At 38.5% G+C, this 27,610-nt stretch overlaps 1 protein-coding gene across 2 annotated transcripts in view; it reads right to left on the bottom strand.

Annotated features, from left to right (window-relative positions):
- ift56 (intraflagellar transport 56) overlaps positions 1-27,610 on the bottom strand; it is a 60,119-nt gene that overhangs the window by 21,196 nt on the left and 11,313 nt on the right. For both annotated transcript variants that reach the window (XM_059953768.1, XM_059953767.1), the window contains exons 4-15: positions 27,358-27,472; positions 26,090-26,139; positions 24,402-24,547; positions 19,624-19,795; positions 17,588-17,662; positions 15,378-15,480; positions 12,959-13,014; positions 6,708-6,761; positions 4,702-4,765; positions 2,456-2,544; positions 1,650-1,733; positions 319-388 (exon numbers count right to left, since the gene is read on the bottom strand). In XM_059953768.1, the coding sequence (XP_059809751.1) occupies positions 319-388; positions 1,650-1,733; positions 2,456-2,544; positions 4,702-4,765; positions 6,708-6,761; positions 12,959-13,014; positions 15,378-15,480; positions 17,588-17,662; positions 19,624-19,795; positions 24,402-24,547; positions 26,090-26,139; positions 27,358-27,472 (1,078 nt within the window). The remainder of the gene's footprint in view (positions 1-318; positions 389-1,649; positions 1,734-2,455; positions 2,545-4,701; positions 4,766-6,707; positions 6,762-12,958; positions 13,015-15,377; positions 15,481-17,587; positions 17,663-19,623; positions 19,796-24,401; positions 24,548-26,089; positions 26,140-27,357; positions 27,473-27,610) is intronic.

Here is a 27,610-nt window from a genome sequence, read left to right as displayed (position 1 = left end):
CGATCCAAGGTAGGCTAACGATGTAGTAACCTTCAACCCAACGTCTTTTTTTCGGAGTTCAAAATGTTTTTGTTGCATGCAGAAATGTAATTTCGTTTGCTCTGCAGGAGTTCATTGATTTCATAAATGCAACACATTATAGTTTGTTTATACATAGCATAAAGGCAAAAAAAAACGTTGTATGCAGTGTTATTTCATTTTAAATGTCAAACGGGTTTTGTGGCTCCCAGTGTTTTCTTTTCTGTGGGAAGCGGGTCCATATGGCTCTTTCAGTGGTAAAGGTTGCCGACCCCTGAACTAGACAAATGTTTCACTTACAGCAACGGGCCAGCCAGCTGAGGTAAATGTAGTCATTCTTCAGCTTCTCATTCTGAATCAGCTGAAATATCTGAGAAATCAAGTTTGAAAATATGCAATGTTCAGTAAAAGGAAGTGTTAAACTAGTTAATATTCTGCTCATGCACAAGAATGATGATATAAAGGAAAACCATGCACTATAATTGAGAAAAGGATCTGGTAGTTAAAATTTTATAAAAAGAGCCTACATTGATGGGGAACATAAGAGATTGCAGATGCTGGAATAAGGAGCGACAAACTATCTGCTGAAGGAACTCAGCTTGATGCAAGGATGCCAGGAAACATTTTGCTTTGCAGAGTGATCAACAAATGGAATAAGGGGATAACCCATTGATCTTATTTGAGAATAAGATGTTCAAAGATCAAAGTAAATTTATGATCAAAGATAAGCCTTGTTGTGGCAGTGCTCCTTGTAGAAGTGCTCAGTGTGGTCATTTATATTCCAGAAAGAAGAAATCAAATGAATATTCAACATTCTGACAGCAGAATCCAACTCTGATGTTATGCTCTATTCAATTTTTATCCTTATAAAAAAAATCATAAATTTGTTCCCAGTTTTACTAAAATTAACAAAAGAAATTCTGAAATTACTCCAAGACCAGAGAAACAGATCATGTCAATTTAATCAACTAAGTCAATTTATCAGCTCCCCTGTATGTTGAAACAGCAGGCTAAAAGTATCAGAAATCCAAGCAACAGGTAGCAAAACTGGAAATGCAACAATTTTTAGATGTTTGAAATCTGAAATAAAAACAGAAAATGCTAGGAACACTTAGCAGGTCAAATGACATCTGCAGGCAGGGAAACAAAGTTAACATTTTGGATCAATGACCCAACATTATCAATATCATCAAAACTCTAACTCTGTCTTTTTCTTCACAAATGTCAGGTACCTCCAACAATTTTGCTCCTAAAGCACTTTAGTCTGTAATTTCAGTGTCCTGCAGCTCACTGCAGTTTGATCTGACTAGTCCAATTGATGATTATACAAATGTTTTAAGTTGCAGGGTCCAGGGAAGGAAAGAGGGTGCAATTTGGATGGTGTGCCCATGGGATGCCTTACACTAATGACACTATTGAATACAAAACAATGAAACCATAAGTCACATTTTACTTGTGTGTTTTCTTTCACAACAGAGCAAATTGTAAATCCTTTTCTGGTCTTGGCACCAAAGGTTACAATAAATGCAATCAGAATGGATTGAAAATATTTGCACAATGTTCATCTAAGCAAGCTGATGCCCAAGGTCAATGTTATAGCTCAAGTACTTGAACAAACAGCAACAACTTACTTCTTCAGCTTCCTTGAAGTTGCCAACAGCTGCTTTTGCCTGTGCATAGTTGAAGTTAAAAAGGTCATCATTGTAGAAGTAACTCTGTTCAATGAAAGAGCAAGACTGTGTCACATTCTATCAACATCCACTATTTTTGGAACACTGAGTGATTCTAGTGTTAGCTTTAAAGACAGAATGCTGATGAAAATCAGGTGATTGAAGAGGTCTTATCTCCCTTCCATGATATTGAACATTAGCAACTACAGTAAGATTTCAGCATCTGCTACATTTCCTTCCCTCCTCCCTCATATATGGACCCTACTACTCCCACACTGTGTGGGAGATTAGTGCTGATTCTTCGCTTGTACTGTCCAGAAAAAGGTTCAGGACACTAAAAGCCAGAACAAATAGACTGAGGAACAGCTTCTACCCCAGAGCTGTGGCCTCCATCACACCACTCCCACAGACCAATGATTGAAACTGTGAGCACACACATGGACTCAAATACTTGCACTAATGGCACTTTGTGCATTACTGTGATATTCTGGTGCTGCTGCAACTTATTTTCTGCTACTTATCTATTTAATACTGTTTTTCTATTACTGTCTTGTTTTTATCTACCGCCTTGTTTGATTGCCTGAGAGGAAACCAAACAGAGTTTCATTGTACCTGTGTATGACAATAAAGATCATTCATTCATTCAAATATTGCCCCATGCTCCTGGATTACTGTTCTTGTAACATGACCTCAACATCATTTTACAGAAGGACTTGTGCACACTATCCAATGTTGTGATAACTAGGTGGAATGCTTGGGTGACCTACCTTGACAGAGTTTAGGTAGATTAAAACATCCTCGAATTGTTTCAACAGGAAGAAACAGGAGGCCATACACTGACGACCAGGGATGGTATCTAAAAATAAGATTGAAGTTTTGTGGTAAGAGTAGAAAACTATATAAGAATGGAATTTAACTAATCTAGTCATTCTCATTCCAACACTAATCAGTATTTGTACCATGTTAAAAGCTATTCTGTGGAAAGGTTCTTTCAGAAAGATGGGTTTTCCACCTTAAAATTCCCTCTGTATCACATGTAAATAGGAGTGGGATGACTGTGTAGGTTTCCTCCCACATTCCAAAGAAGTACGGGTTAGGGTTAATGAGTTGCAGACACGCTATGCTGGTGCCAGAAACACGGCAACACTTGTGGGCTGTCCAGCACAATCCTCGCTGGTTTGACTGGACGCAAACAACACATTTCACTGTATGTTTTTATTTACAAATAAAAGCTAAATCTGAAAATCTTATTTTCCAAATATTTGCCTCAGGATGGGCAAGTGTGCTGGTCTAAGCACTCCATAGTGAGTAGAAATAATTAGTAAAATGATCTGTAAACATTATAATTATCTGACAAGTGTTTCTGCTAGGTTAGACTGGGACTTTAGAACAGAGAATTTACAGCACATTAAAGGCCATTTGATCCACAATGTTGTGCCAACCGTGTAACCTACTCTAGAAACTGCCTAGCATTTCCCTAATGCTTAGCACTCTATTTTTCCAAGTTCTGTGTACCTATCTAAGAGGCTCTTAAAAGACTCTATTGTATCTGCTTCCACCATCGCTACCAGCAGTGCATTCCATGCACCCAGAACACTGTGTGAAAAACTTAACCCTGACATCCCCTTGGTACCTACTTTCAAGCACCTTAAAAGTATGCAAGTATGAACACGTGTCCTCATTTTGCAGATTTTTCTGTGCCGCCTTACAAAAAATAACATGTTGGAAGTTTGTCTCACTAAGGATTAGCCACACCTCCATCACAATGTTAATCAACATAAATAAACCCACGACTCCCTTTCAAGAACTCTTCATCTCATGTTTTTGATATGCATTGCTTATTTATTTGTTTGTTTGTTTATTTTCTTTTGTATTTGCACAGTTTGTTGACTTTTGCATGTTGGTTATTTGCCTGTCCTGTTGGGTGCGGTCTTTCATTGATTCTATTGTGTTTCTTGGATTTACTGAGTATTCCTGCAAGAAAACAAATCTCTGGGTTGTTAATCATAACATATATGTACTTTGCTAATAAATTTACTTTGAACTTTAGCTAATTAATTCCATTTGTAATCACTTCGCCTTTCTGGATAGACTCAAGGATACCAACTGGCACAGTTTTATTTAAGTAATAGATTATTGTACCTCAGAGTAATTAATAAACTCCACACACACTTTTTTAAAAAGTTGGTTGTACTTTAGAATTGCTAGTGGATGGTTACAAATACACAAAATGTTAATTATTTTTAAATAATCTACTGATTTTCAGCTGCATTATCAAGGCAGCACAGGGCTGTGACTCAAATACAAGAAGAAATACTTTTAAGATATTACGTAAGATTTTATGTTTTGTGATACTTGTGTCTCAACAAGGGAGTGAGAGAAACAATAGCGACCTTTGTACTAATTAGCCAGATGTTTGTTGATGACTAAATACTAGAACTTATTATTAAAGACATGGTAGGAGATGCTTAGAAAATCATAAATGGCAGATTCTATAAGTAAGAGATAGTTGTTTTGGGATATGAGGACTGAAATAAAGAGGAGAGAGATGTGGATGCTCGATTATTGAAGGTATTCCAGAAGTGGTTCACACTATTTCCTAGGATATGCACAGAAGGCAGAAATGGAGAGCTGAGGCACAGGACTGGCCATGATCTTATTGAATAGTAGACAGCTCAGGGGCTACTTACAGCCTATTTCCATTTCTTCACCACCTTGTATCTCAAGTGTTGTTTTGTTTTACGCCACGAAAGCACACTAACTTGCACTTCAATTCATGGCAGAACTTTTCAGAGATTAAATTTGCCTGAGTCAGTGGAATTTAATGATGATTTCTTTCTTTACTGTTTGTACTTGTCTCTAGTTCTGTGCCTTGAATATTGCAGCACAAAACCACAATTGAGAGTTTGATATTTTCCACCTTGCATCACTGGGTGAAAAGAGGAACAGTAGCCACTACAATTAAATATGATCTGTTTTAACTTGCTTGCACTTGCATAACTCCATTACATACCACATTCACTGGCAGATCCTCCAACCAGCTGGAAATACTGCTGTGCAATCTTCAGGTGTTCCCTCTGTGAACAAACAAAAAGACTTTGTCAGAATTTCTGTGCAGTACTTATCAATAAGTATTGGTCAATTTAACAATAAATGGAAAGCTGAATAAAGCTGGTGACATAAAACCAGCTTCTTCCCCCAGGCTGTGAGACCTCTGACCACCCTGCTACCACCTAGTACACATTATTTATGACAGTGCCTGTAACATTTTATTGTGGTATATTTAACTATATGTTGTAAATACACTTTATATCAACTTGTACATCTACAGAATAGTATCTGTCAATATTATTGTGTCAATATATTAAGTACTGCATCTGATATGCAGTACTGTACAAAAGTCACGTAAAAATTCTGTAAAGCAAAAATCCTTTCAAAAACAATGAAATTAAAAACTTACAAATATAAAAAACTATAAAGAGCAATAAATAGTATCAGAATCATTATCATTGTCATGTGTCATAAAATTTGTTAGCAGCAGCAGTTCAATGCAATATATAATATAGAAGAAAACAATAATAAAAAATAAATAAGCAATTCAATTACAGTATACATGTATTAAATAGATTAAAAATCATGCAAAAAACAGAAATATATATTAAAAAAGTAATGTGGTGTTCACAGGTTCAATGTCCATTTAGGAATCGGATGGCAGAGGGGAAGAAGCAGTTCCAGAATTGCTGAGTGTGTGCTTTCAGGCTACTGTATCTCCTAGTGTCGTGGGTGCTTTGTAAGCTAGTACCCAAGATGGAACTGACTAAATTTACAACCCTCTGCAGCTTCTTTCAGTCCTGCGCAGTAGCAACCCCCCCCCCCCATGCCAGATAGTGATGCAGCCTGTCAGAAGGCTCTCCACAGTACATCTACTGAAGTTTTCGAGTATTTGTTGACATATCAAATCTCTTCAAACTCCTAATGAAGTATAGTTGCTGTCTTGCTTTCTTTATAACTGCATCAATAAGTAAAAATCTAAACAGTAAATAACTAAATCAAATCATATTTGGTATGTCCACCCTTTGCCTTTAAAACTGCATCAATTCTCTTAGGTACACTGTGGTGCAGTTTTATAAGAAAATTAGCTGGCAGGTTGTTCCAAGCATTTGGAGAACTTGCCATAGTTCTTCTGCAGACTTTGGTTGTCTCATTTGTATCTGTCTTTCTGAGCAATCCCAGACAGCCTCAGTGAAGTTTAAGATCGGGGCTCTGCGGAAGCCATACCATCTGTTGCAGAAGTCCTTACTCTTCTTTTTGCTGAGGGTAGTTCTTTATTACCTTGGGTGTATGTTAGGGGTTATTGTCCTGATGCAGCATGAAGTTGGAATCAATCGCACACCTCCCTGATGATATTGCACGATGGATGAGAACCTGCTTGTACTTCTCAGCATTGAGGATTCCATTAATTCTGACCAGATCACCAATTCAATTTGCAGAAATGTAGCCTTAAACCTGCAGGGAACCTCCGCTGTGCTTTACTGTTGGCTGTAGCCACTCTTCCGTGGAGTGTTCTCCACCTTCTCTACGGACAAGCAGCCTCCAAAAATTTCAAATTTTGCCTCATCAGTCCAGAGCAATTGCTGCCATTGTTCAACACCCCAGTCCTTGTGTTTCTATGCATAGGTGAGTCTCTTGGCTTTGCTTCCACTTCAGAGGAATGGCATTTTGGCTGCAACTCTTCCACGAAGATCACTTCAGACAAGTGGTTTCCATGAGTTCAGAGGTGAGAGCAGTGATGGACTTCTTCTGATTTAGAAGGGAGGTCAGTTTGATGTATCTCTCATCTATTGCACTCAGTTTCTGCGGCCAACCATTGCGTTTCTGGTCCTCAACCTTGCCTGTTTCTTTGTGCTTCTTCAGAAGAGCATGGATAGTTACTCTCTTCATAATATTAAAGGATAGGAATTTATGAATGTGACTTGACAATGCATTACAGCAATATAATTTATGAAATACTCAACTCACCGAGCCCTGTTCCTGTCCCAGAGCAGCATTCACCACACCTTTCAGAATATATTCCTAATGGTGAAGAGGAAAGGCAACTTTATTATACAGACTATGAATTAATATCTTTTGTTAATGTTCAAACCTGTACAGTGGGGAAAGGAGAAGTTTTCCAACACAAAGGCTCGCTCATCATTGAAACAAATGATGGGCATGCGAAAACAAAATGATTGGTTCAGATACTGTTTTGTATTTAACATAAACTAATTGTTTACTGTTATAATTTTGAAACAATAGGAGCTTTAAAACATTCTAGAAATTGGGATCTAATACCTTTATTTTCTTTGAATAATAGATTTATAGCACAGAAGGCTACAATAAATTTTTGCCTGGGAACTTAGTCCATGCTAGATAAAATAAACCAAGTGTTTCTGATTTATGACTTATGTGATTGGAAGCTCAGAGCCTCCGGTGTGAAACAGAAATTTCTCTTGGTACCATCAGATCAAAGTTGTTCACGGCATTTTTGATAATTTAACAAAATAGAAATGTTAGCCAGCCTTGTTGGGCATGTAATCTCAATATTTATATTTATCACTCAATGAATGAGTACCACATGGAAGGTTAGTTAAGAAGGTTCAGTCGTTTCCACATGGAAGGTTAGTTAAGAAGGTTCAGTCGTTAGGTATTAATGCTGGAGTAATAAAATGGATTTAACAGTGGCTAGATGGGAGATGCCAGAGAGTAGTGGTGGATAATTGTTTATCAGGATGAAGGCCGGTGACTAGCGGGGTGCCTCAGGGATCTGTTTTGGGCCCAATGTTGTTTGTAATATACATAAATGATCTAGATGATGGGGTGGTAAATTGGATTAGTAAGTATGCTGATGATACTGAGGTAGGATGTGTTGTGGATAATGAGGTGGGTTTTCAAAACTTGCAGGGAGATTTATGCCGGTTAGAAGAATGGGCTGAACGTTGGCAGATGGAGTTTAATGCTGAGAAGTGTGAGGTTCTACATTTTGGCAGAAATAATCCAAATAGAACATACAGGGTAAATGGTAGGGAATTGAGGAATGCAGAGGAACAGAGAGATCTAGGAATAACAGTGCATAGTTCCCTGAAGGTGGAGTCTCATGTAGATAGGGTGGTGAAGAAGGTTTTTGGAATGCTGGCCTTTATAAATCAAAGCATTGAGTACAGAAGTTGGGATGTAATGTTAAAATTGTACAAGACATTGGTAAGGCCAAATTTGGAATATTGTGTAAAGTTCTGGTCACCGAATTACAGGAAAGATATCAATAAATTAGAGAGAGTGCAGAGATGATTTACTAGGATGTTACCTGGGTTTCAGCACTTAAGTTACAGAGAAAGGTTGAACAAGTTAGGTCTCTATTGATTGGAGTGTATAAGGTTGAGGGGGGATTTGATCGAGTTATTTAAAATTTTGAGAGGGATAGATAGAGTTGACGTGAATAGGCTGTTTCCATTGAGAGTAGGGGAGATTCAAACGAGAGGACATGATTTGAGAGTTAGGGGGCAGAAGTTTAAGGGAAACACGAGGGGGTATTTCTTTACTTAGAGAGTGATAGCTGTGTGGAATGAGCTTCCTGTAGAAGTAGTAGAGGCCAGTTCAGTTGTGTCATTTAAGGTAAAATTGGATAGGTATATGGACAGGAAAGGAGTGGAGGGTTTTGGGCTGAGTGCGGGTAGGTGGGACTAGGTGAGATTAAGAGTTCGGCACGGACTAGGAGGGCCGAGATGGCCTGTTTCCGTGCTGTGATTGTTATATGGTTATATGAATGAATTGAATTTAATTGACTTTATTTCTTACATCCTTCACATACATGAAGAGTAAAAATCTTTACATTACATCTCCATCTAAATGTGCAATGTGCAATCATAGTAATTTATCATAGTTTATAATAAATATAACAGTCAATGTAATATAGGGTACTCTCAAATCAGCCTGAGTTCATCAGCCTGATGACCTGGTGGTACAAGCTGTCCCAGAGCCTGCTGGTTCTGGCTTTTATGCTGTGGTACCATTTACCGGATGGTAGCAGCTGGAATAGATTATGGTTGGGATGACTTGGGTCCCCAGTGATCCTACGGGCCCTTTTTACACACCTGCTCTTATAAATGTCCTGCATCATGGGAAGTTCACAACTACAGGTGCACTGGGCTGTCTGCACCACTCTCTGCAGAATCCTGCGATTAAGGGAGGTACAGTTCCCATACCAGGCAGTGATGCAGCCAGTCATGATGCTCTCAGTTGTGCTGCTGTAGAAAGTTCTTAGGGTTTGGGGGGCCCCATACCAAACCTCCTCAACTGTCTGGAGGTGAAAGAGATGCTGTTGTGCATTTTTCAACACACAGCTGGTGTGTACAGACCACATGAGGTCCTCGGTGATGTGTATGCTGAAGAACTTGAAGTTGTTTACCCTCTCAACCCCAGATCCATTGATGTCCATAGGGGTCAGCCCGTCTCCATTCCTCCTGTAATCCACAACCAGCTCCTTTGTTTTTGCCACATTAGGGGAGAGGTTGTTTTCTTGACACCACTGTGTCAGAGAAATTACTTCTACCCCGTGGGCCACCTCGTTACTGTTTGAGATAAGGCCAATCAATATAGTGTCATCTGCAAATTTAATTAACAGATTGGAGTGTGGGTGGCGATACAGTCATGCGTACACAGGGGGTAAAGGAGGGGACTCAGTATGCAGCCCTGAGGGGCTCCTGTATTGATGGTCAGAGGGTTGGAGGTGAGGGAGCCCACTCTTACAATCTGCTGGCAACCTGACATGAAGTCCAGGATCCAGCTGCACAAGGCAGGGTGAAGGCCGAGGCCTCTGAGCCTCTTGTCGAGCCTGGATGGAATTATGGTGTTGAATACTGAACTTTAGTCCAAGAAAACAATTCTCACATAAGCATCCTTCTCCAGATGTGTAAGGACAGTACGTACAGCAGTGGCTACTGCATCATCTGTCGATTGGTTGTGTAGCTTTTTCATTTATTTATTCGTAATAATTCAGTTTGGTTCCTAATTTGAACCATTTCACTATCCACAGAGGCAAAGAGACCTGGAAAAGTTATACATTTAGGAAAGACTTGATTAAGTTTTTAAAAAAAAGCCAACGAGAACCAGATCTCAGTCATATATTAGGAATGAATTCTTTTCTCAGATCTAAATAGACCTCCAGAACAGGCTGGCTTGAACACAATTTGTGTCCAGTGCTCATGATGCAACCTCCCTACAATGGCAAGACCAGTGATAAATTGAGGGAATCGTTTCGTCGAGTGCCTCCGCTCCATTTGCCAAAAGCAGAACTTCCTGGTGGCCAAACATTTTCATTTTGATTCTCATTCCCATTCCAACATATCGGTCCGTGGCCTCCGCTTATGCCACTAAGAGGCCATCCTCAAGGTGGAGGATCAACACCTTATATTCCGTCAGTACAGCTTCCATCCTGATGGCATGAACATCGATTTCCTCTTCTGGTAAACAAAAATTTTCCCTCCTACCACCCACCTCTTCCTCTATTCCCAACCTGGCCTGTTACCTTTTCGTACCTGCCTGTCACCTCCCCCCCCACCTTTTTATTCTGGTGTCTTCCCTCTTTCTTTCCGGTCCTGATGAAGGGTCTCGGCCTGCAATGTCGACTGTTTATTCATTTCCATTGATGCTGCCTGACCTGCTGAGTTCCTCCTGTATTTTGTTTGTATACCTGAAGCAAATGTTGATTTTCTCAAGTTGTTTACGCAAATGATGGGGAGACCACCTTATATATCAGGAAACTATAAGACATGAGCAATTTCCATCATTGCAAAATATTTGAAATGTTAAACACAAGTGAAAAATGCTAGGAGTACTGAGTAGGTCAGGCAGAATCTGTGAGAACAAGAACAGTTCAACGATCTTGTATCAGAAATTAATGCTTTCCAATTTTTAGGATCCACAGCATTTTGTTTTCACTCTTAATTCATGGCTACTTCTCTTTCAAGACAAGAAATCATTTTGTGTCTTACTTTGATTAGCTTCACTGCTTTCAATTTTATTTCTTGGTTTCAATCAGATAACTATCAAAAACTTGTTTTTCTGCCACATCGCTCCCTTCAGCAGTCCTTGGCTCTGATTTATTTCAGGAGCTTAAACTAAAATTTAAATCCATTGTTTACATGTCAGATTCACATGATTACAGCTTTTTCCAACAAGGTCATCCTTCATTCTTGTAAACTTCAAGGAATACACATCCAAATTGCACGGCCTCTCTTAACGGACAACAGAATGGGATTGGTGAATCTGCTTTGGACTGCATCCAATGCTAATATATGAATTTTTAGTTAAGGACCAAAACTGTGTACACCATTCCTAGTATTGCTTCACCAACACCCTGCACAAAAGTAAAAAATAATCATCCCATTCTTAAATCCCAATCACTCTGCACTAAAGGTTAAAAATACCGTTTGCCTTCTCACTACTTGTTGGAGCTTCCTGCTAACGTTTTGTGATCCATACACTAGAACACTTAGATCCCTTTGAACACCACTCATAAAGTTACATCTGTCAATCACGAGCTTGCTATGAAATGCCATCATCGAGTAAACAGAGGGAGCTAAGTATGTTCTTTTTTATTATCTGTACCATATATAGGGGCATTCAGTATACTTAACAAATCTTTAGTGCAGAGGCAGGCTGTGTAACTGCTAAATACATTTGTAAAGAGATCCATGTTAAAATACACACTCTATTGTTATTATCTGAAGTGAATTGCCTGAAAGGTGGCGTGGAAGGAGACCTGATACTAACTACTGCCTTTTGTCTTTTCCAGGCAGTGCACGTTCTTTGTGCAGTATCTTTTTGCCGCAGTTTTAACAGGTTGTGCAGTGCATCCTGTGGGTGGAACTCTGCAACTACAGGATATAATCGATGCAGGGAATGAATGTTTGAGCTGGTGGATTGAATACCGACTTTATTATGGATGGTGTCCAACTATTTCATTTTTCCTAGTGCTACACAACCTAGAGAATGAGACTGTATTCCTGACTTCTGCCTTTTTTATTCCCAGTTGGTGATGGAAAGCCATTAGGCCTCTGTGCTGGTTATGCCATTCATCGGAGACTATCTGGGTTGTGTTATTTATGTAGCAGTTCAGCTATATTTCCAGTTGTTAGTAGTCTCCAGAAAATTGATGGTGGTAGTCACATTAATAGTCACGCCAATGGGGTGTTTCAGAGAGTTTGCTGGAATCGATCCCTGCCTCCCTCTTGAGTATTTAATGCTGTGAATAGAGGTTTAAGTAAGAACACAAGTGATTGGAATTGGAGATGGCCATTGGACAACTTGTGTCTTGGTCTCAATTCAATAAAATCACAGCTGATGTGTTGTCCCTGGGCACCACTTTTCTGTACTAAACCCATAATTCCTTAATTATCCAAACAGCTATCAAACTCTCACTTTAATATATTCAATGACTAAGCCTTCACAGCTCTCTTGGGTAGAGGGTTCTGAAGATGCACTATCCTCTGGGTGATGAGATATCTTCTCATTTTAGGCTTAACAGCCAGGCATTTATTTTATGAATATGATCCTGGTTCTAGGCACCCCAACCCAAAGAAACAGCATTTCTTTATCTACCATAGGAAGCCCCTGCAAAAAATTTCATGTTCCAGTGAGATCACTTCTCAATTCTTCTAAACTCTAGGCAGCACATCCAGTTTATTTAATGCCTTATTAGGCAATTTCTTTATCCCACAATCAATCTAGTGAACTATTGCTGCACCACCCTAGTGCAAGTATGTAGAGAAACCTGTACATAATGTCAAGGTCTGACTGATCTCACCAGGGCCCTTTACATTTCCAGCAAAATGCATTTACTTTTATTCAGTTTTCCTGTTGTTGACAGCTAACACAAATCAGTGCAAAAATTAAAGGAGAAAACCCTTCTAAAAACACAGCTGAAGTATATTTTGTTTGCTCTCAATGAGCATTTGTTCTAAGCAGAAAGAAATATTAAAATCTATGGTAGTTTTGGCTACAGAGAGAATCATGAAAGTAAAGTCAGGTTTGGAAATTAGTTTCAATCAGATTCAAGGCTCGTTGGTCACAGTCCTTTTTCAAACAGTTACAAACCTGTACATATTTAACATGAGAGTACTAGCTCAAACATCTAATTAGTTCATTTTACTTCTCACTGACAATTAGTATATGCCATACTAATATTTTCATTGTGACTTGCTGGATCAGACTAAAGAATTGCACAGTTTGCCTACCTGAGGCGTTGTGGGCTCCAGGTCCTTAATCAGATTATAAGCCTCTTGTACATCATCTGTGATAAATTATCCGAGTGTTAGTAAAGTGTTGCTATCAGATATATAGACTAAACATAAAGTGGAATGGAAATAGAGAACACTTAACAACCACATTAAATGGGAGAACGAATGCTGCTAATCTCTTAACTGGGATTTAGGAACTCAACCTTATGGACTTAAAAGTCATTTTTGTGCTAGTCATAATGCCAAAATAAAGGCAATGCTAAAGAAAAGCCTGTTTTTGGTCTTGTTTAAGAAAGAAGACATGAACCAGGAACAATACCATTTTTAAAAAAACAATTAGAAGACAGCATTATCAAAATAAAACACATAGAACAGTCGATACTCGATTTCTGAAATGATTTAAAAGCGCGGTGCTGCAGTTCGAAGATTTTCAGGTTTTCCACAAGTTTTAAACCATTTCACATAGAGATTTGAGTTATACAGCAAGGAGTACAGGTCCTTTGGAGAAACTCATCCATGCTGGCCAAGATGCCTGTCCAAACCAGCTTCATTTTCCAGTGTTTTCCCTGTAAGAACCTAACTTTTCTGTGCATATATCAGTCTAAATGTCTTTTAAACATTATAATTGTAGCTGCCTCTACAGTTTCCTCAGGCTGCTCATCCCATTTCCCCACCACTCTCTGTGTGGTCAAGTTTCCCATCATATCTCTCACCTTAATTCTATTCCCTCTAGTTTTAAACTTTCCTACCCTGAGAAAAAAAAATGTGACCATCCACCTTAGCTCTGCCTCTCACAATTTCATATCTTCTATAAAATGTATTATTTTTCTGTTCACAGTAATTGGTTTAATTGATAATTGTTTATTTGGTAAAATTAGCAAACAAATTGTATAAAATAATAAAAGAGGGAGCCGTCTACTTGAAAAATTGAGACAAACAAAAACAATTTATACATGGTTCAGGAATAAGACTTCACAATTGTTTAAAATATATATGCCAAGAAATTTTCTGTGCCCAATTTTTGGCATCAAAGCAAAATTTACAGTTCCCTTAATCCTAATGGTAAACACTGAACAGAGAGAGCAAAACCTTCCAATGTTGTTGGATTTCTCTGTGTGACATTGCCCTGAGAACTGAGATTGTTGATTACAGCATAGTATTTCTTATTGATATGTTACTGGTGCTCAACGTTATCAACTCCTCGGTCAGTTGGTATGATGTCTGCTGCCAGCCCCTGAAGAGAAATACGACAAGCGGCAACCTTCTGACTTCAGATAAAATGGAGACTGCAGTGATGGCGGGAAGAGGCAAATGGCTCCCATGTGCTCAGAAGGATTAGGACACATTGATAAACAGTGCCTGCAAGAGGCATGTTCTTTGCAAAACATGCCACAGAGGCCCTACAGGACTGCAGCCACCAGTCCTGGGAGGACTTTATGTGTTATAATACAAGTACAGGTTGAGTATCTCTTATCCAAAATGCTCAGGGTCAGAAATTATCTGGATTTTGGAATATACGATGAGGTAGCCTGGGACCGCCATCATTTCCAACTCTGAATTTTTGTGCTACTGGTAAGCAGACTTTGTCTGACACTTGTTCATAACACATAGGTACTGTTGCAGCTGTTCCGTGTGTTAGATTTTCATCAGCAATGATCTTGGCAAACTCATCAATGAATTTCTCTGCTGATTCATGATCAGCACACACCTTATAATCACAAATCTTAAAAAATTTAATGTTGTGCCTTTTCTTAAATTTCTGCAACCAGCATGCTGAATATTCATAATTGCCTTCAATTTTGGTTTGTCGTGATAGATCTTTATTCATTTCATGATCATCAGCATACCATTAAGTGGTTTATTTTCACTCCGATGCTGATGAATCCACTCTTTCAATACACACTCAAGATCTTCATTTTTCACTTTATGAAGTATTTTTATATTTTTCATTAACTTCTGCTCATTACATATGTGAGGTCACTTCTCAAATCTGTCTGTGATGCAGAGACACCTGTGCATCACCTGGGAAGCTTCCCTATGCCTTATGGAATTTTCCATTTGTAAAGTACTATCAGTACTCAAAACTCTTTGGATTTTGGAGATTCTTGGATTTTAGGGTTTTGGATAAGGGGTATTCAACCTGTACCATATATTAGTACTGATATTAATGCTTGCATTTTGGGGAGGCTTCCAATGCTGACTTGTTTCTGTGCCTATTCCTGTGGGGTGAAGCACAAACGAAGTTAGTCTCCTCGAGTATTGGATGACCTCCAGAAAAAAGCAATGAGTAGCAAACTGGAAGACGTGGCAGAAGCCTGGAATAATCCTCAGACTAGAAAGCTGGGAGCAATAGTGTCTTCAACTTTCTTAGGCAAGGCCACTGAGGCGAGTATACGTCCTGCCGTACATCACCTACCTTGTCGCAGATAGTAAATGACGAGATTGAGTCTGGCTTCAGGAATGACATCAATAAGTGGTGGGAGGACCTGCAAGGCACCTTCTCCACCCCGAAACACCACCTGAAGAGAGGAGGGGCAAGGGAAAAACAAGATATCAATCTTTTTGATAAGAAGATAACTGCTGCATCAGAAATAAGTCACATTGTTATTTCTTCTGTTATTTGATTTAGGATATCTTGAAATAATATTGACAACAAGATAATTTTGTTTCTCTCATTTTCAAGTTCAAAATGTGGTGAGCTTGGATACTTATATATGCAACACCCTAGATCTGATGCTATGAACAAAGTGAGAATATTCAAAGCACAGCTTCTTCCTGAATTTACTAATTTCCTTTCTTATCACCACCTCTTTTCACTTACAAGGTGTATGGTTAAAAGGAAGTACATTCCAACGATTAAAATATATAAAAGTTACCATAAACTTAAAAAGTCAGATTTCTACCTTTTCCCTGCAGATGCTGCCTGATTTGTTCAGTATCTTAACAACTTCTATCAAAATTCCAATGAAGTATGCAAGTTCAAGATAAGGAAAAGGTGTAAGAGTAGTTTCTAGACTGACAACCTAAAGGTCAATAAGCTTTGAACAGTCCTGAAAATCTTCCAGGCCTAAGCAGGAACACATTTAAATCTTTGAAATCCCAAATTTCCCTTTCTGCAAATATACAGTATTTAATTATTCTCAGTGATAGTGGTACTGTTTGATAGCATACTATGAGCAGCAATAAATGTTTAATATCCACTATTTCAAAGGGTAAATGTATCCATCCTTTAAATTTTGAGATGAAAACAGAATGCCTCAGGCAGCATCTATGGTTTGAATAACACTGGTACTTCTATAGTTGCTGCCTGACGTTCTGAGTTCCTCCAGCATGTGTGTGCTGTCTGGTTCTTCTGTGTTACTTTGTGGCTGTGTTGCTTAAAGGCTATGGGATCACGTCCAACAAGCCAGACTACACTAATATAGAAAAATTGAGTCAAACTGATAAAGGGCAGAATTGGCATATTCTAATACAGACAAGAGGATGAATGCAAGAAATTCTGCAGAAGCTGAAAATCCAGAGCAGCACACACAGATTGCTGGAGCAACTCGCGGTCATGTAATGTTTAGCGCGGCACTATTACAACTCGGCATTGTGGAGTTTGGAGTTCAGTTTCAGCACCATCTGTAAAGAGATTGTACATTCTTTGAGAACTGTGTGGTTTTCCTCCAGGTGCTTCAGTTTTCTCCCACAGTCCAAAAACGCACCAGTTGTTAGCATAATAGATCATTGTAGATTGTCCTGTGATTAGGCTTGTGTTAATTATGTGGGTTGTTGATTTTTGTTTATTTAATTTCAAATTTTCATCAGGAATATTTTGCTTTTAGTATAAATCTGCAAGTTATCATTATTGATTCTAAAAATTGGGAAAAAAATCATAGTTTCTTCAATGATCAAAGTACAAAATACATATATGTGATATAACCCCTGAGATTAGTTTCCTTGTGGGCATACTCAATAAATCCACGAACCATAATAGAATCAATGAAAGATCACACCCAACAGGGCAAATAAACGACAAATATGCAAATACTAAAGAGAAAACAAACAAACAAACAAATAAATAAATAGGTAGACGGGCAAATAAATAAATAAACAAACAAACAAGCAAGCAAGCAAGCAATAAGTATTGAGAATACGAGTTGAAGGGTCCTTGAAAGTGAGTTCATAAGCTGTGGGAACAGTTCAGTGATGGGCAAGTGAAGTTGAGTGAAGTTATCCCCACTGGTTCAAGAGCCTGATGGTTGAGGGCTTCTTGCTAGAAGAGTTATTGATTTACATTATTATGTGCACATATCCAGTGGGTATAGTACAAATAAAGATTTCTATTTCTGTACTGCATTATTCTTAGCAGCACTGAAACAGAAATCCCAAGTTTACATTCTATCCTGGTAACTTATGAAACTGAATTCAACAAATTTGGTACTCCGAGCCTACAGAACAATATGGTTCTGAAAAAAGTGAAACGCAAGTGTTCACATGGTCTTTCCAGTTTCATGGAAGCCATTTACACACTATGGTTGATTTTAAATGTTCTTAGATCAACAAATATTATGTTAGTCCTAATCTCCAGAACAAATATTTAAAAACCTCTTTAAGTCTGTCAGGCTTACATTTAATACATACCAAGTTGTGCTTTATAAGTTCTTTTGCAAAATCAAATACAGGAGAAGCAATGTCCATTAAGTTTTTCAGCTCTGCCTGGGGAGAGAAATGTAGGCAAATAATAACCTTTGTATTTATTGGTTAAGAAATTCTCAGACACATTACCGTTAACAAAATGAAAAGCAATTATATAGTTATGCCTGGAGATGGGACAAGTTGTTTACTGGACTGCATTCCATCCCATTCTAAGTACGACTCAACCACCACCGACCGCTGCAGTGATTCCTAGTCCACAATGCAAAATGTTCAAAACTTTCTCAAATCCCAATTTGAATCACGCAAGTATCCACACCACATCCTCTCCTCTAAGTCTGACTCTTCATATAAAAAAAATGGGAAGATGGCCTCCAAAATTTGAGTCCCAGATGTTCTTTGGAAGTTCCCACTAGCTGATTACCTTGAATGGATTAATTTTCAACAGGTTCAAGTAGAAACTGGTATCAAGCAAGGATATAATGAACCTTTAGTATTTGATCAGATGTGGCTAGAATGTGACTTCCATCCACCACATTTATCACTTCAACATGTGTAATTTAAAATTCCAGTTTATACTATTCCAAAAGATTACGCATGAGTTGAAGCTGCTGAGAAAATTCAGCAGTATTGCTTTCAAAAAGCCTTAATATACACACAACATATTTCTTTACAAAAATGCTTTGGACATGATTAACCTCTGTTAAATTATGAAAATAAGACTTGCATTTATATAGTGGCCTTCCAAGCTTTAGAAAGAACCAAATACCTCATAATTAATTAAAAAAATTAGATGTGTATTCACTGTGTGCAAGGCAAGGAACAGCAAATGATTTGCAAATAGCAAGGTTTCACAAACCCACAGTCATCTGGGGTGAGAGTGATACATTAAGCTTTTGTTAACTTCGAGAAATAATTTTTCCACAAAAAGATAGGCCACTCTTGCAACTTTTAAAAACCAAAAGAAGGTAACTTAAAAAAGCAATTAAAAAGAGAAAAGATTAAGAACATAAAGCAGGCATGGGAGTCAAGGAACAGAGAATACAGCCTCAGATTAAAGGGATGTCCCTTTAGAACAGAGATAAGGAGGAATTTCTTTAGCCAGATAGTAGTGAATCTGTGGAATTCCTGGCCACAACAACTGTGCAGCCAAATCATTGGGTTTTTCTAAAGCAGAGGTTGACATGTTCATCAAAACTTACACAGAGAAGGCCAGAGAATGGGGTTTAAAGGGGAAAATAAATCAGCCATAATTGAATGGCCTACTTCGACTTCTATGCCTTATGGTCTATACATTTATGTTAAACAGTTTAATTTATACTTTCCTATACTTCTGTTCGGCTCGGCCTTTAAGAATTCTGACAGATTGCCTTCCACTGTTCCCAATAGAAGCTCAGATCATATGGATCACTCTCTTCTTGTAGTATTTTGAACATGTCTTTAAGTTTACCTTTCACTGGTTTGAATATTAATCCTGTATACTATCCTTGCAGTTTATCTTCTGGAATAACATTTTAAACATTATCTAATAAATTTCAGCATTCCTTTCAGAAGTGAAAAGGTCAAATATGCCCACTCTTTAAGCTACATCAAATTGAACCCATAATTCAAAATAGATGAAATTTTCACCCTCATCTTAGCCCAGAATTTGTCAAAAATGTATTTAAGAAAAATCATACATCAAGTTCTATGGTTCTAAGGTTCTAAAAGAGAGAGCTCTTTTCACATGAAAGGTCATTTGGATCTGAAATATATTACTACTATTGGTCGATAAGTATTCTCAAAGGAAAATTAAGAGAACAGGTATATAGGATTATAATGAAAACTCTTGATATAATAGTGAAACATTAACTGGCAGAGATCAGTGTATAGACTTCCAGTGGTTCTGTGGCCTTTTAAAAAAAGCCAAGACAGATAACTAGGTAGGATAGTTTTGGGGAAAGCTTTGTACAGGAATCAACACATCTATTATAGAAATGAAGAATTCTTCATTGTTAGCTTCTGTCCTCAACTCAGAACGTTACCTCAGCTGCCTTCCCATTATAGAGCCGGAAGTGGTTGCAGGCTTTCAGGTTTAGTGCAATGGTGCTGTCAGGATAATGTTGCAAATAAACTGCCAGGACTTCCTGGGAAACATCATAGTAATCCAGTTTATAGTAGCACAGTGCCACATACACATTCAAGGCCATGAATTCCCTAGTAAAACACAGAAAGTAAAATTAACAACTCTGACAATCTACATTGTAGTTGAAAGCGAATGCTGCAAAACAATGGAGCTAATTACTATTGTCATGCTCAGACATAGATGGTAGAGTGCTGAGGGAGAAAAAGTACAGATTAAAGAATCTCAGTCCTGACTTTTCTGGGGTTCATAGCCTCATCAATGAGAAATATGACCCAATTTACTCAATTGTTAAAACTACACTTTTTTCTGTCATTTCTTTGGGATTTTTATTTCATGTTTACGTCAGATAGCTTTGATACAGGCAATAGATCTTTAACAAAAATTTTGGACCTATTTTAACTCTATTTCTGTTTCATCTGCATTCACTACATTGATCAGGCATCTTTCTCTTTGTGTTTAAAACTTTGTTATTCTCATTTTAAACATTTATTCCATCACAAAAGCCATTTTAAGCCAATTTTATTAATTACTTATGGATTATGAACAAGAACAGCTGAGATACAGTTGTTAGTGTTAGGTATTGTTCCGAGTAACGGTTTTGGTAAGGATTTGGATATGGAAGGTGTTTCTCGGAATGGCAGGTGGTGACTAGTGGGGTGCCACAGGGCTCGGTATTGGGACCACAGCTGTTTACAATTTACGTCAACGATTTGGATGAAGGCATTGAAAATAACATCAGCAAATTTGCTGATGAGACTAAGCTGGGTGGCAGTGTGACATGTGATGAGGATGTTAGGAGAATTCAGGGTGACTTGGATAGGCTGGGTGAATGGGCAGATACTTGGCAGATGACGTTTAATGTGAATAAGTGTGAGGTTATCCACTTTGGGAGTAAGAACAGGAAGGCAGATTATTATCTGAACGGTGTAGAGTTAGGTAAGGGAGAAATACAAAGAGATCTAGGAGTCCTTGTTCATCTGTCACTGAAGGTGAATGAGCAAGTGCAGCAGGCAGTGAAGAAGGCTAATAGAATGTTGGCCTTTATTACAAAGGGAATTGAGTACAAGAGCAAGGAAATCCTCTTGCATTTGTACAGAGCCCTGGTGAGACCACACCTAGAGTATTGTGTACAGTTTTGGTCTCCAGGGTTAAGGAAGGACATCCTGACTGTAGAGGAAGTGCAGCGTAGATTCACAGGTTAATTTCTGGGATGTCTGGACTGTCTTACGCAGAAAGGTTAGAGAGACTGGGCTTCTACACGCTGGAAAGGAGATTGAAAGGGGATCTGATTGAAAGATATAAGATTATTAAGGGATTGGACAAGATAGAGGCAGGAAATATGTTCCAGATGCTGGGAGAGTCCAATACCAGAGGGCATGGTTTGAGAATAAGGGGTAGGTCATTTAGGACAGAGTTAAGGAAAAACTTCTTCTCCCAGAGAGTTGTGGGGGTCTGGAATGCACTGCCTCGGAAGGTAATGGAGGCCAATTCTCTGGATGCTTTCAAGAAGGAGCTAGATAGGTATCTTATGGATAGGGGAATCAAGGGATATGGGGACAAGGCAGGAACCGGGTATTGATAGTAGTTGATCAGCCATGATCTCAAAATGGCGGTGCAGGCTCGAAGGGCCGAATGGTCTACTTCTGCACCTATTGTCTATTGTATATTGTCTACTAGACACAAGAACCTGATGCTAAAAGCTATTAAAAGCCAAGAATAGGAGTGTCAATAGTTCAGTACTGGCTGTTCAAGCATTTACTTTTAGAATCATTGTGTAATAACATTTGGTGTAAGAATGTTAACTGTTCTTCCCTTGAGAACAGGGTTGAAGAAAACTACTGTATATGGATTGAAGCCATAAGTCACAAGATGCTCAAAGTCTGGGGGCCTGGTGTCACTCAAGAGAAGCTACAGTATGTGCAAGGTGCTGAGAACATGTGGGTTGGAAGAACACCAATTGCCTCAAAGCTGTAACATAATGTCAGGGTATTCTGAAAATTGCAGAGTCTGGTGACAGATTCTTCCCTTCATGCTTACATCAATTGAATAAAGACACTTTATGCTGTTATCTCTGGACATGGAGTGCTGTTTGGCCCACAACACAGTAAAAGTCTTGAGAGTGCTGATATCCTCAGACGATTCAAAACATATTTAGATTATTGATCAAAATGCCATACCATAGAAAACAACATGCCAAGTGATGGAATATAGGATTAGTGTAAGTAGGTACATAAATTCACCAAAGAAACTGTTTGTCCATTATAAGGGTGATTTTTTTTTAAAATTTAGCAAACTGATAGAAGGTGTCAGCAAAAGTACTGTTAGCGGAACTAACTCCCCAACAACGTGGTCAGTGATGGTAAGTTTGGATTCTGCCTTGAACACACAACTTCAGGTCTCAATGTAGCCTCAACCCAATCAAGGACCAAATAGTTAATTCCAAGAGACCGGTTGAAACTGTGGAACTTGTTGGCCACAGAGGGCTTTGGAGACCAAGTCACTGGGTATTTAAAGGACAGATTGATGGGTTCTTAATTGGTAAGGAGGTTAATGTGTGACCATTAACCTCCTTACCAATTAAGTATCTATCAATCTTTGCTTTAAATGTACAGGAGAAAGTGGGAGAATGGAGTTAAAACTAAATCAGCCCTGATTGAATAGCAGAGCAGACCTGAAAGGCCAAATAGCCTAAATCTGCTCCTTTAGCTTCTGGTCTGAAGAGCAAGATGAAAGTAATGAACTTGACATTAGGAGTGGCATTTGATCCAGTGCTTAGTTTCGTATTAATTTTGTTGATAATATACATCTTATTCATCAATGCTCTGCGAAAGGGTGACTGTCAAATCGGTGAAGCCTTCAAAGGCAAGATCTGGACAACACTGAGGCATGATAGCTAACAAATAATGTAAGGTATCAGGTATTGATTATAAATCCTCCACCCTGATGTTCCATGGAATCAGCAAATACCCCATCTTCAACATTTTGAAAGTTACTGCTGATCAGAAATGTTACTGCAGCAGTTCAGTACTTAGGTACTTTATGGAACCTCCTGATATGACAAAGCCGTTTTATGATCTACTAGACCCAAGTATGATGGAACATTCTTCACCTCCATGGAGGACTACACTTCCGGAAACATTCCAAAAACTTCGAGACAAAGCAGCACACTTGACAATCAATCAATAAAATGGCATCATGAATAAAGTGTGTACCATTTACAAATGCTCCGTGGAAACTCACCACACTTGATAGCATCCCCCAAATCTGCAATTACTGGAATGAAAAAGGGCAGTGGGCACATGAAATATCATAGCCGCAACAAAACTTGGTTACTATTGTTTGATTAAAGTACGAGAATTTCACTTCCAACAGCACCGAGGAAGCACCTTCTCCACAATGATGTCAGCAATTCTTCTCTGCCATGTAGGCCTCCGTTAGTCTCGATAGACCATAGATTTGCACCTTGGAAAGTTTCCAGGGCGCAAGCCTGGGCAAGGTTTTTTTTAATGGAAGACCAGCAGTTGCCCAAGCTGCAAGTCGCCCCTCTCCACACCACCAATGTTGTCCAAGGGAAGGCCATAATAATTCAATAAGTTCTTTCGTCTTTCAGTTTATTTTCATGTACATTCAGATTCTAGAGCTCTCATTCTTTATCTCCTTTTGCTTGTCTAACTATCAGGAAAGGGGTAGGTCATTCAGTTCTTCAAGCCAGTTTTACCATTCACTTAAATCATTACTCCTCCTGATAAAATATAAATACAGTGAGGTGTACTGATCTGGGGATACCACTAACTGAGTACAAGTCTTCTACATAAGATGTATGGTGCAGGAATGCATAAATGGCACATTAGGAATGAGGGTTGTTTAGTTTCCAGATAGTGAGTTTTGTTCCTAGAGATGCAAGTGTTCAAGGAAGTGTGGAGCCCAAGTTCCCAATAGCTGGGTAACTATGGGGAGTACTGGACTAGCTCCTCAGATCTGTAATGATTGGGTCCTTAAAAAAAACAAGTATAAATTTCTTAGATTTGTTTGAAAATTATTTAAAAGATAAATTAAAATAAGACACTATAAAGTCAACAGTTGATGACACACGGCACCACAGGAACTGCTGTAGGACAGAAATTCTAGGATTTCAAATGCTTTAAAAAAAAGACCAAATAACTTCAGATGTAGATGGTACAGCTCATTGTACTGGACAGGAAATTCAGAAGAGGCCACTTTTTTTCCAATCTTGATAGCAACATTGACAAGTAATAATAACTTCTGACCTTCAAAGAGATCCTAAACATGTCTTCTAGTGATCAATATTCACCACAAAAATGGTATCTGATTTTGTGGGAGTAAATCACACGATTCACAGTATCAACTGAGTTATTTCATGTGAATTCAGTTTGATCCTGCTACTTGTGGATCCAGAAGTCATTTTTCTACCATGAAAGAACACTGTATTTACTTAAAATAGTTCCAGATGGTGAGATTAGATTAGTATTAATACACCATGCCCAGCATTCTGAAAATGAGTCCCATGGTCAATTAATTCCTTTTACATGCCAATGGAGCTGCATATCATTTCCGTCTAAAACAAGGTATTGATCCAGATTATTCTCCTGTGCTTTCCCTAACTATCCCAGGTGACACACTTTCACACAACCACTGACATGGCAGTACGGGAGTTACCGGTTATCGAGCAGGATGCGCTTGTAGATATCAATGGCCTCCTGGTAATGAGAGCGCATGTAATGGATTGAAGCCAAACTGAGCTGATCCTCAGTGATGTCCTGCAGGTTCTGGTGGTAGTTCATCAATCTCTTCTCATCACTGAACTGGAAGAAAGCACACAGGTCTAGAAATCGTCTCATTTGATTTTAATTGTGTTTAAACAGTAATGTGTGTTACTCTCATTCTTTGTGAAAGTGCCATAAGATCATAGCTTTCAATTGTGAAGTTCACAGTACAGTGTTGATGTGCTTTACTGTCCCAGTCAAGTGAGGCAATAAAACAGTCAGTTATTCAGTGGCAATCTTGCACATAGCTCTTAAAGCAAGGGTCCACAGACCTCTCAGTTAATAGTAGGGGTCTATGGCATAAAAAAGGTGGGGGACCTCTGTCTTAAAGGGACAATATAAAAGTGCTGACTCCAGCTACAGGAGAAGCTTGCTATTAATGAATGGACTTTGTAATAATGGGGGAGGGATGGGGAGTGTTCTCAGGGTCACAAGGCCTTGGACAAGGACAAGATGATGATCAATAGTGCCATAGAAAGCACATTCTTTGCTGAAACAGAGTTAGTCATATGCACCTGCCAGGTTGCCGGGGGGGGGGGGGGGGGCGGGTGGTGTTCTTTATAAATATTAATGCTACATGAGATGTCTGCTCTTTGGTGAAGCCTGCAATAGTGCAATAGAGACAAACCCCTACGCCTACTCTGCCAGAACTTGCAAGCTTAAGTATATGAGACGCTTTTTCCTCAAGTTATGGAACTATGATAACTTTGTTAACAGAAGAAGAACAGGTCAAGATCAGCAGTCACAGCCTGGACTGCATGTAAGGCAAGAGAGTTGGGAAAATTGTGCCTGTGATCTCCATGAACAATGCTGGCAAATATGTGATTCTGCATTTGAGATTGAGATTGTAAATCTCAAATTTCAGCAAAAATCAATCAGTTTTAATGTTGACCCTTTAAAAAACATAATTTTAAGGCAAGTGGAGATGGTGAAAATTGATTGTTCCGTGAATAAAAGTGACAAATATTATTTTCAGGTGTCTGAGTCTATTGTCACATGTATATGTAGGCTAGGTATAATGAAAAGCTTACTTGAAGCAGCATTTTAGACACATGGTATTAAATACACAATAATCACATTTAAAACAATTAGGTTGAAGATCACACTAGAAATTAATTTTAGACATTGCTCTGCAGTTAATATCATTTGAGGAAGTTTCACACCAAAAGCAAAGGAACTAGATAAAATAAAATTTCTGTCAAGATATTGAAAATCAAATTCCCTGTAAGGAGCCAAGGGATTTAGAAATGGGCTAGAAATTAGAAATATTGTTTGACTTCATATTATGGCAGTTTTCAAAAGGTATAACAATTTTATTTGGAACTGTGTGCATGAATTTTTAGATTGAGGAGTTCAATTAGTCAGTAAAAGAAATGGAGATAAACAAAGAGAAAAGGAAATAACTGGAAAAAAAATGAATCAGGGCAAAAGAATATAAAAGGCACAACAGAAAGGGGGAAGGGGGAGGGAGGAGGGTAGCATCTGAAATAATTTTTTTTTAATTTAAAGAAAATGGAAGGACAGAGAAAGTAGGCTATCATGTAATCAGGAATCAGAATACTTCAATCAATCTAAGTTTACCTTATGCGCCAGGTGAAATAACAGGCGATTCTGCAATCGACTCTTTGGAGCTGGAAGAGAGAATGAATTGGCTTGAGCATTTTGAAGTTGCAATTTCCTCTTTTCTATCTCCTACAGCATGGAAATGCCCATCTGGGTGCATCATCCACATAAAAGAAAGACAATACAACACAATTTTCTAAATAGCCTAGAGAAGAACCAAAGTCCAATTGTGACAAATTGTGACAAACAGATCATAACAACCATTTCGATTCTCCTTTATCCCTTAAATTTTTCTTCTAATTACCTTAAATGTATGCTTTCTAGATCCCCACTCATCTACCAGTCAAAATAGCTTCTTGGTTCACTTATCAAAATCCCTCATGATTATCAGCATCTCTGTTAAATGTTCTTCTAATCTTGTCTATTATGCATGTGTACTACGAGATTCCACAAATGGCACAAATTACCATTTGGTCAGCTTGAATACACTCGAATGAATGATGAAGATTTCCCTTGCTCTTTTCCAAAATTGGTGCTGTAGAATCTATTACTTTCATTCAGTACTGTGCAGCCTCGGTTGGGTCCAGTGTCCAACTGAAAAATGGGGAACTATTCCAGTGTGCCAAAATACTACAGTTAAAGCACTACAAACACAGGCACAAACCCAGAAGAGAGTATCTATTTGTTTGTTTGTTTGTTTGTTTGTTTGTTTGTTTGTCTGTTTATTTATTTATTTATTTATTTATTTATTTATTTAAGGATACAACATGGAACAGGCCCTTCCAACCCAACAAGCCAAAGTGCCCAGCAACCCACTGATTTAACATGAGCCTAATCACAGGACAATTTACAATGATCGATTAACCTACTAATTGGGGCTCTTTGGACAGTGGGAAGAAACTGGAGCACCTAATGTAAACCCATGCACTCAAAAGAAGAACATACAAACTCCTTATAGATAGTGCCAGATTGAACTCCAAACTCTGAACTGCCCTGATCCGTAGGCATCATGCTGTTACACCCTACCCCACCGTGGCATAACATAATGTAATAACATAAGAATGTAACATAGCAACTCAGTGAGGCAGAGAGGATAAAAATAATAGATGCAACAAAAAAAAACTGTGAGATATCACATCTGAATAAGAAATTTTAAGAAATAGCAGGCTACAGAAAACAACAATGGAACATAGAAAATAATTTTGAGGCCAGTTCCAACAGAAGGACTTGCCGGCATTATGGCAAAAATTAAAGGTTCAGCCCTAAGCTACTGTAGACTGACTCACCTTTCACTGCAGCTTCCTCTGCTTCCTTGTACATCCCCAGGAAAAAGAAAGTACATGCCAGATTCACCCAAACATCTGGGTTAATGCCTTCATTCTTCGTGAGGGCTTCGTATTCCTTAAGCAAGCAAATAGGGGGAGATCATAAGTCAGTTATAGCCAAGACAGAATGCTCACATGGGATAATATCTCAGTTCACGTGTACATTTAATCAGATTAGTTTAAAGTCACTTCAATGATGGGTTTGTTTCAATTA

This window comes from Hypanus sabinus, chromosome 29 (assembly GCF_030144855.1).
Source record: "Hypanus sabinus isolate sHypSab1 chromosome 29, sHypSab1.hap1, whole genome shotgun sequence".
Lineage (NCBI taxonomy): Eukaryota > Metazoa > Chordata > Chondrichthyes > Myliobatiformes > Dasyatidae > Hypanus > Hypanus sabinus.
Note: the sequence above shows the minus strand (reverse complement) of the source record. Positions and strands in the feature narration are given on the sequence as shown.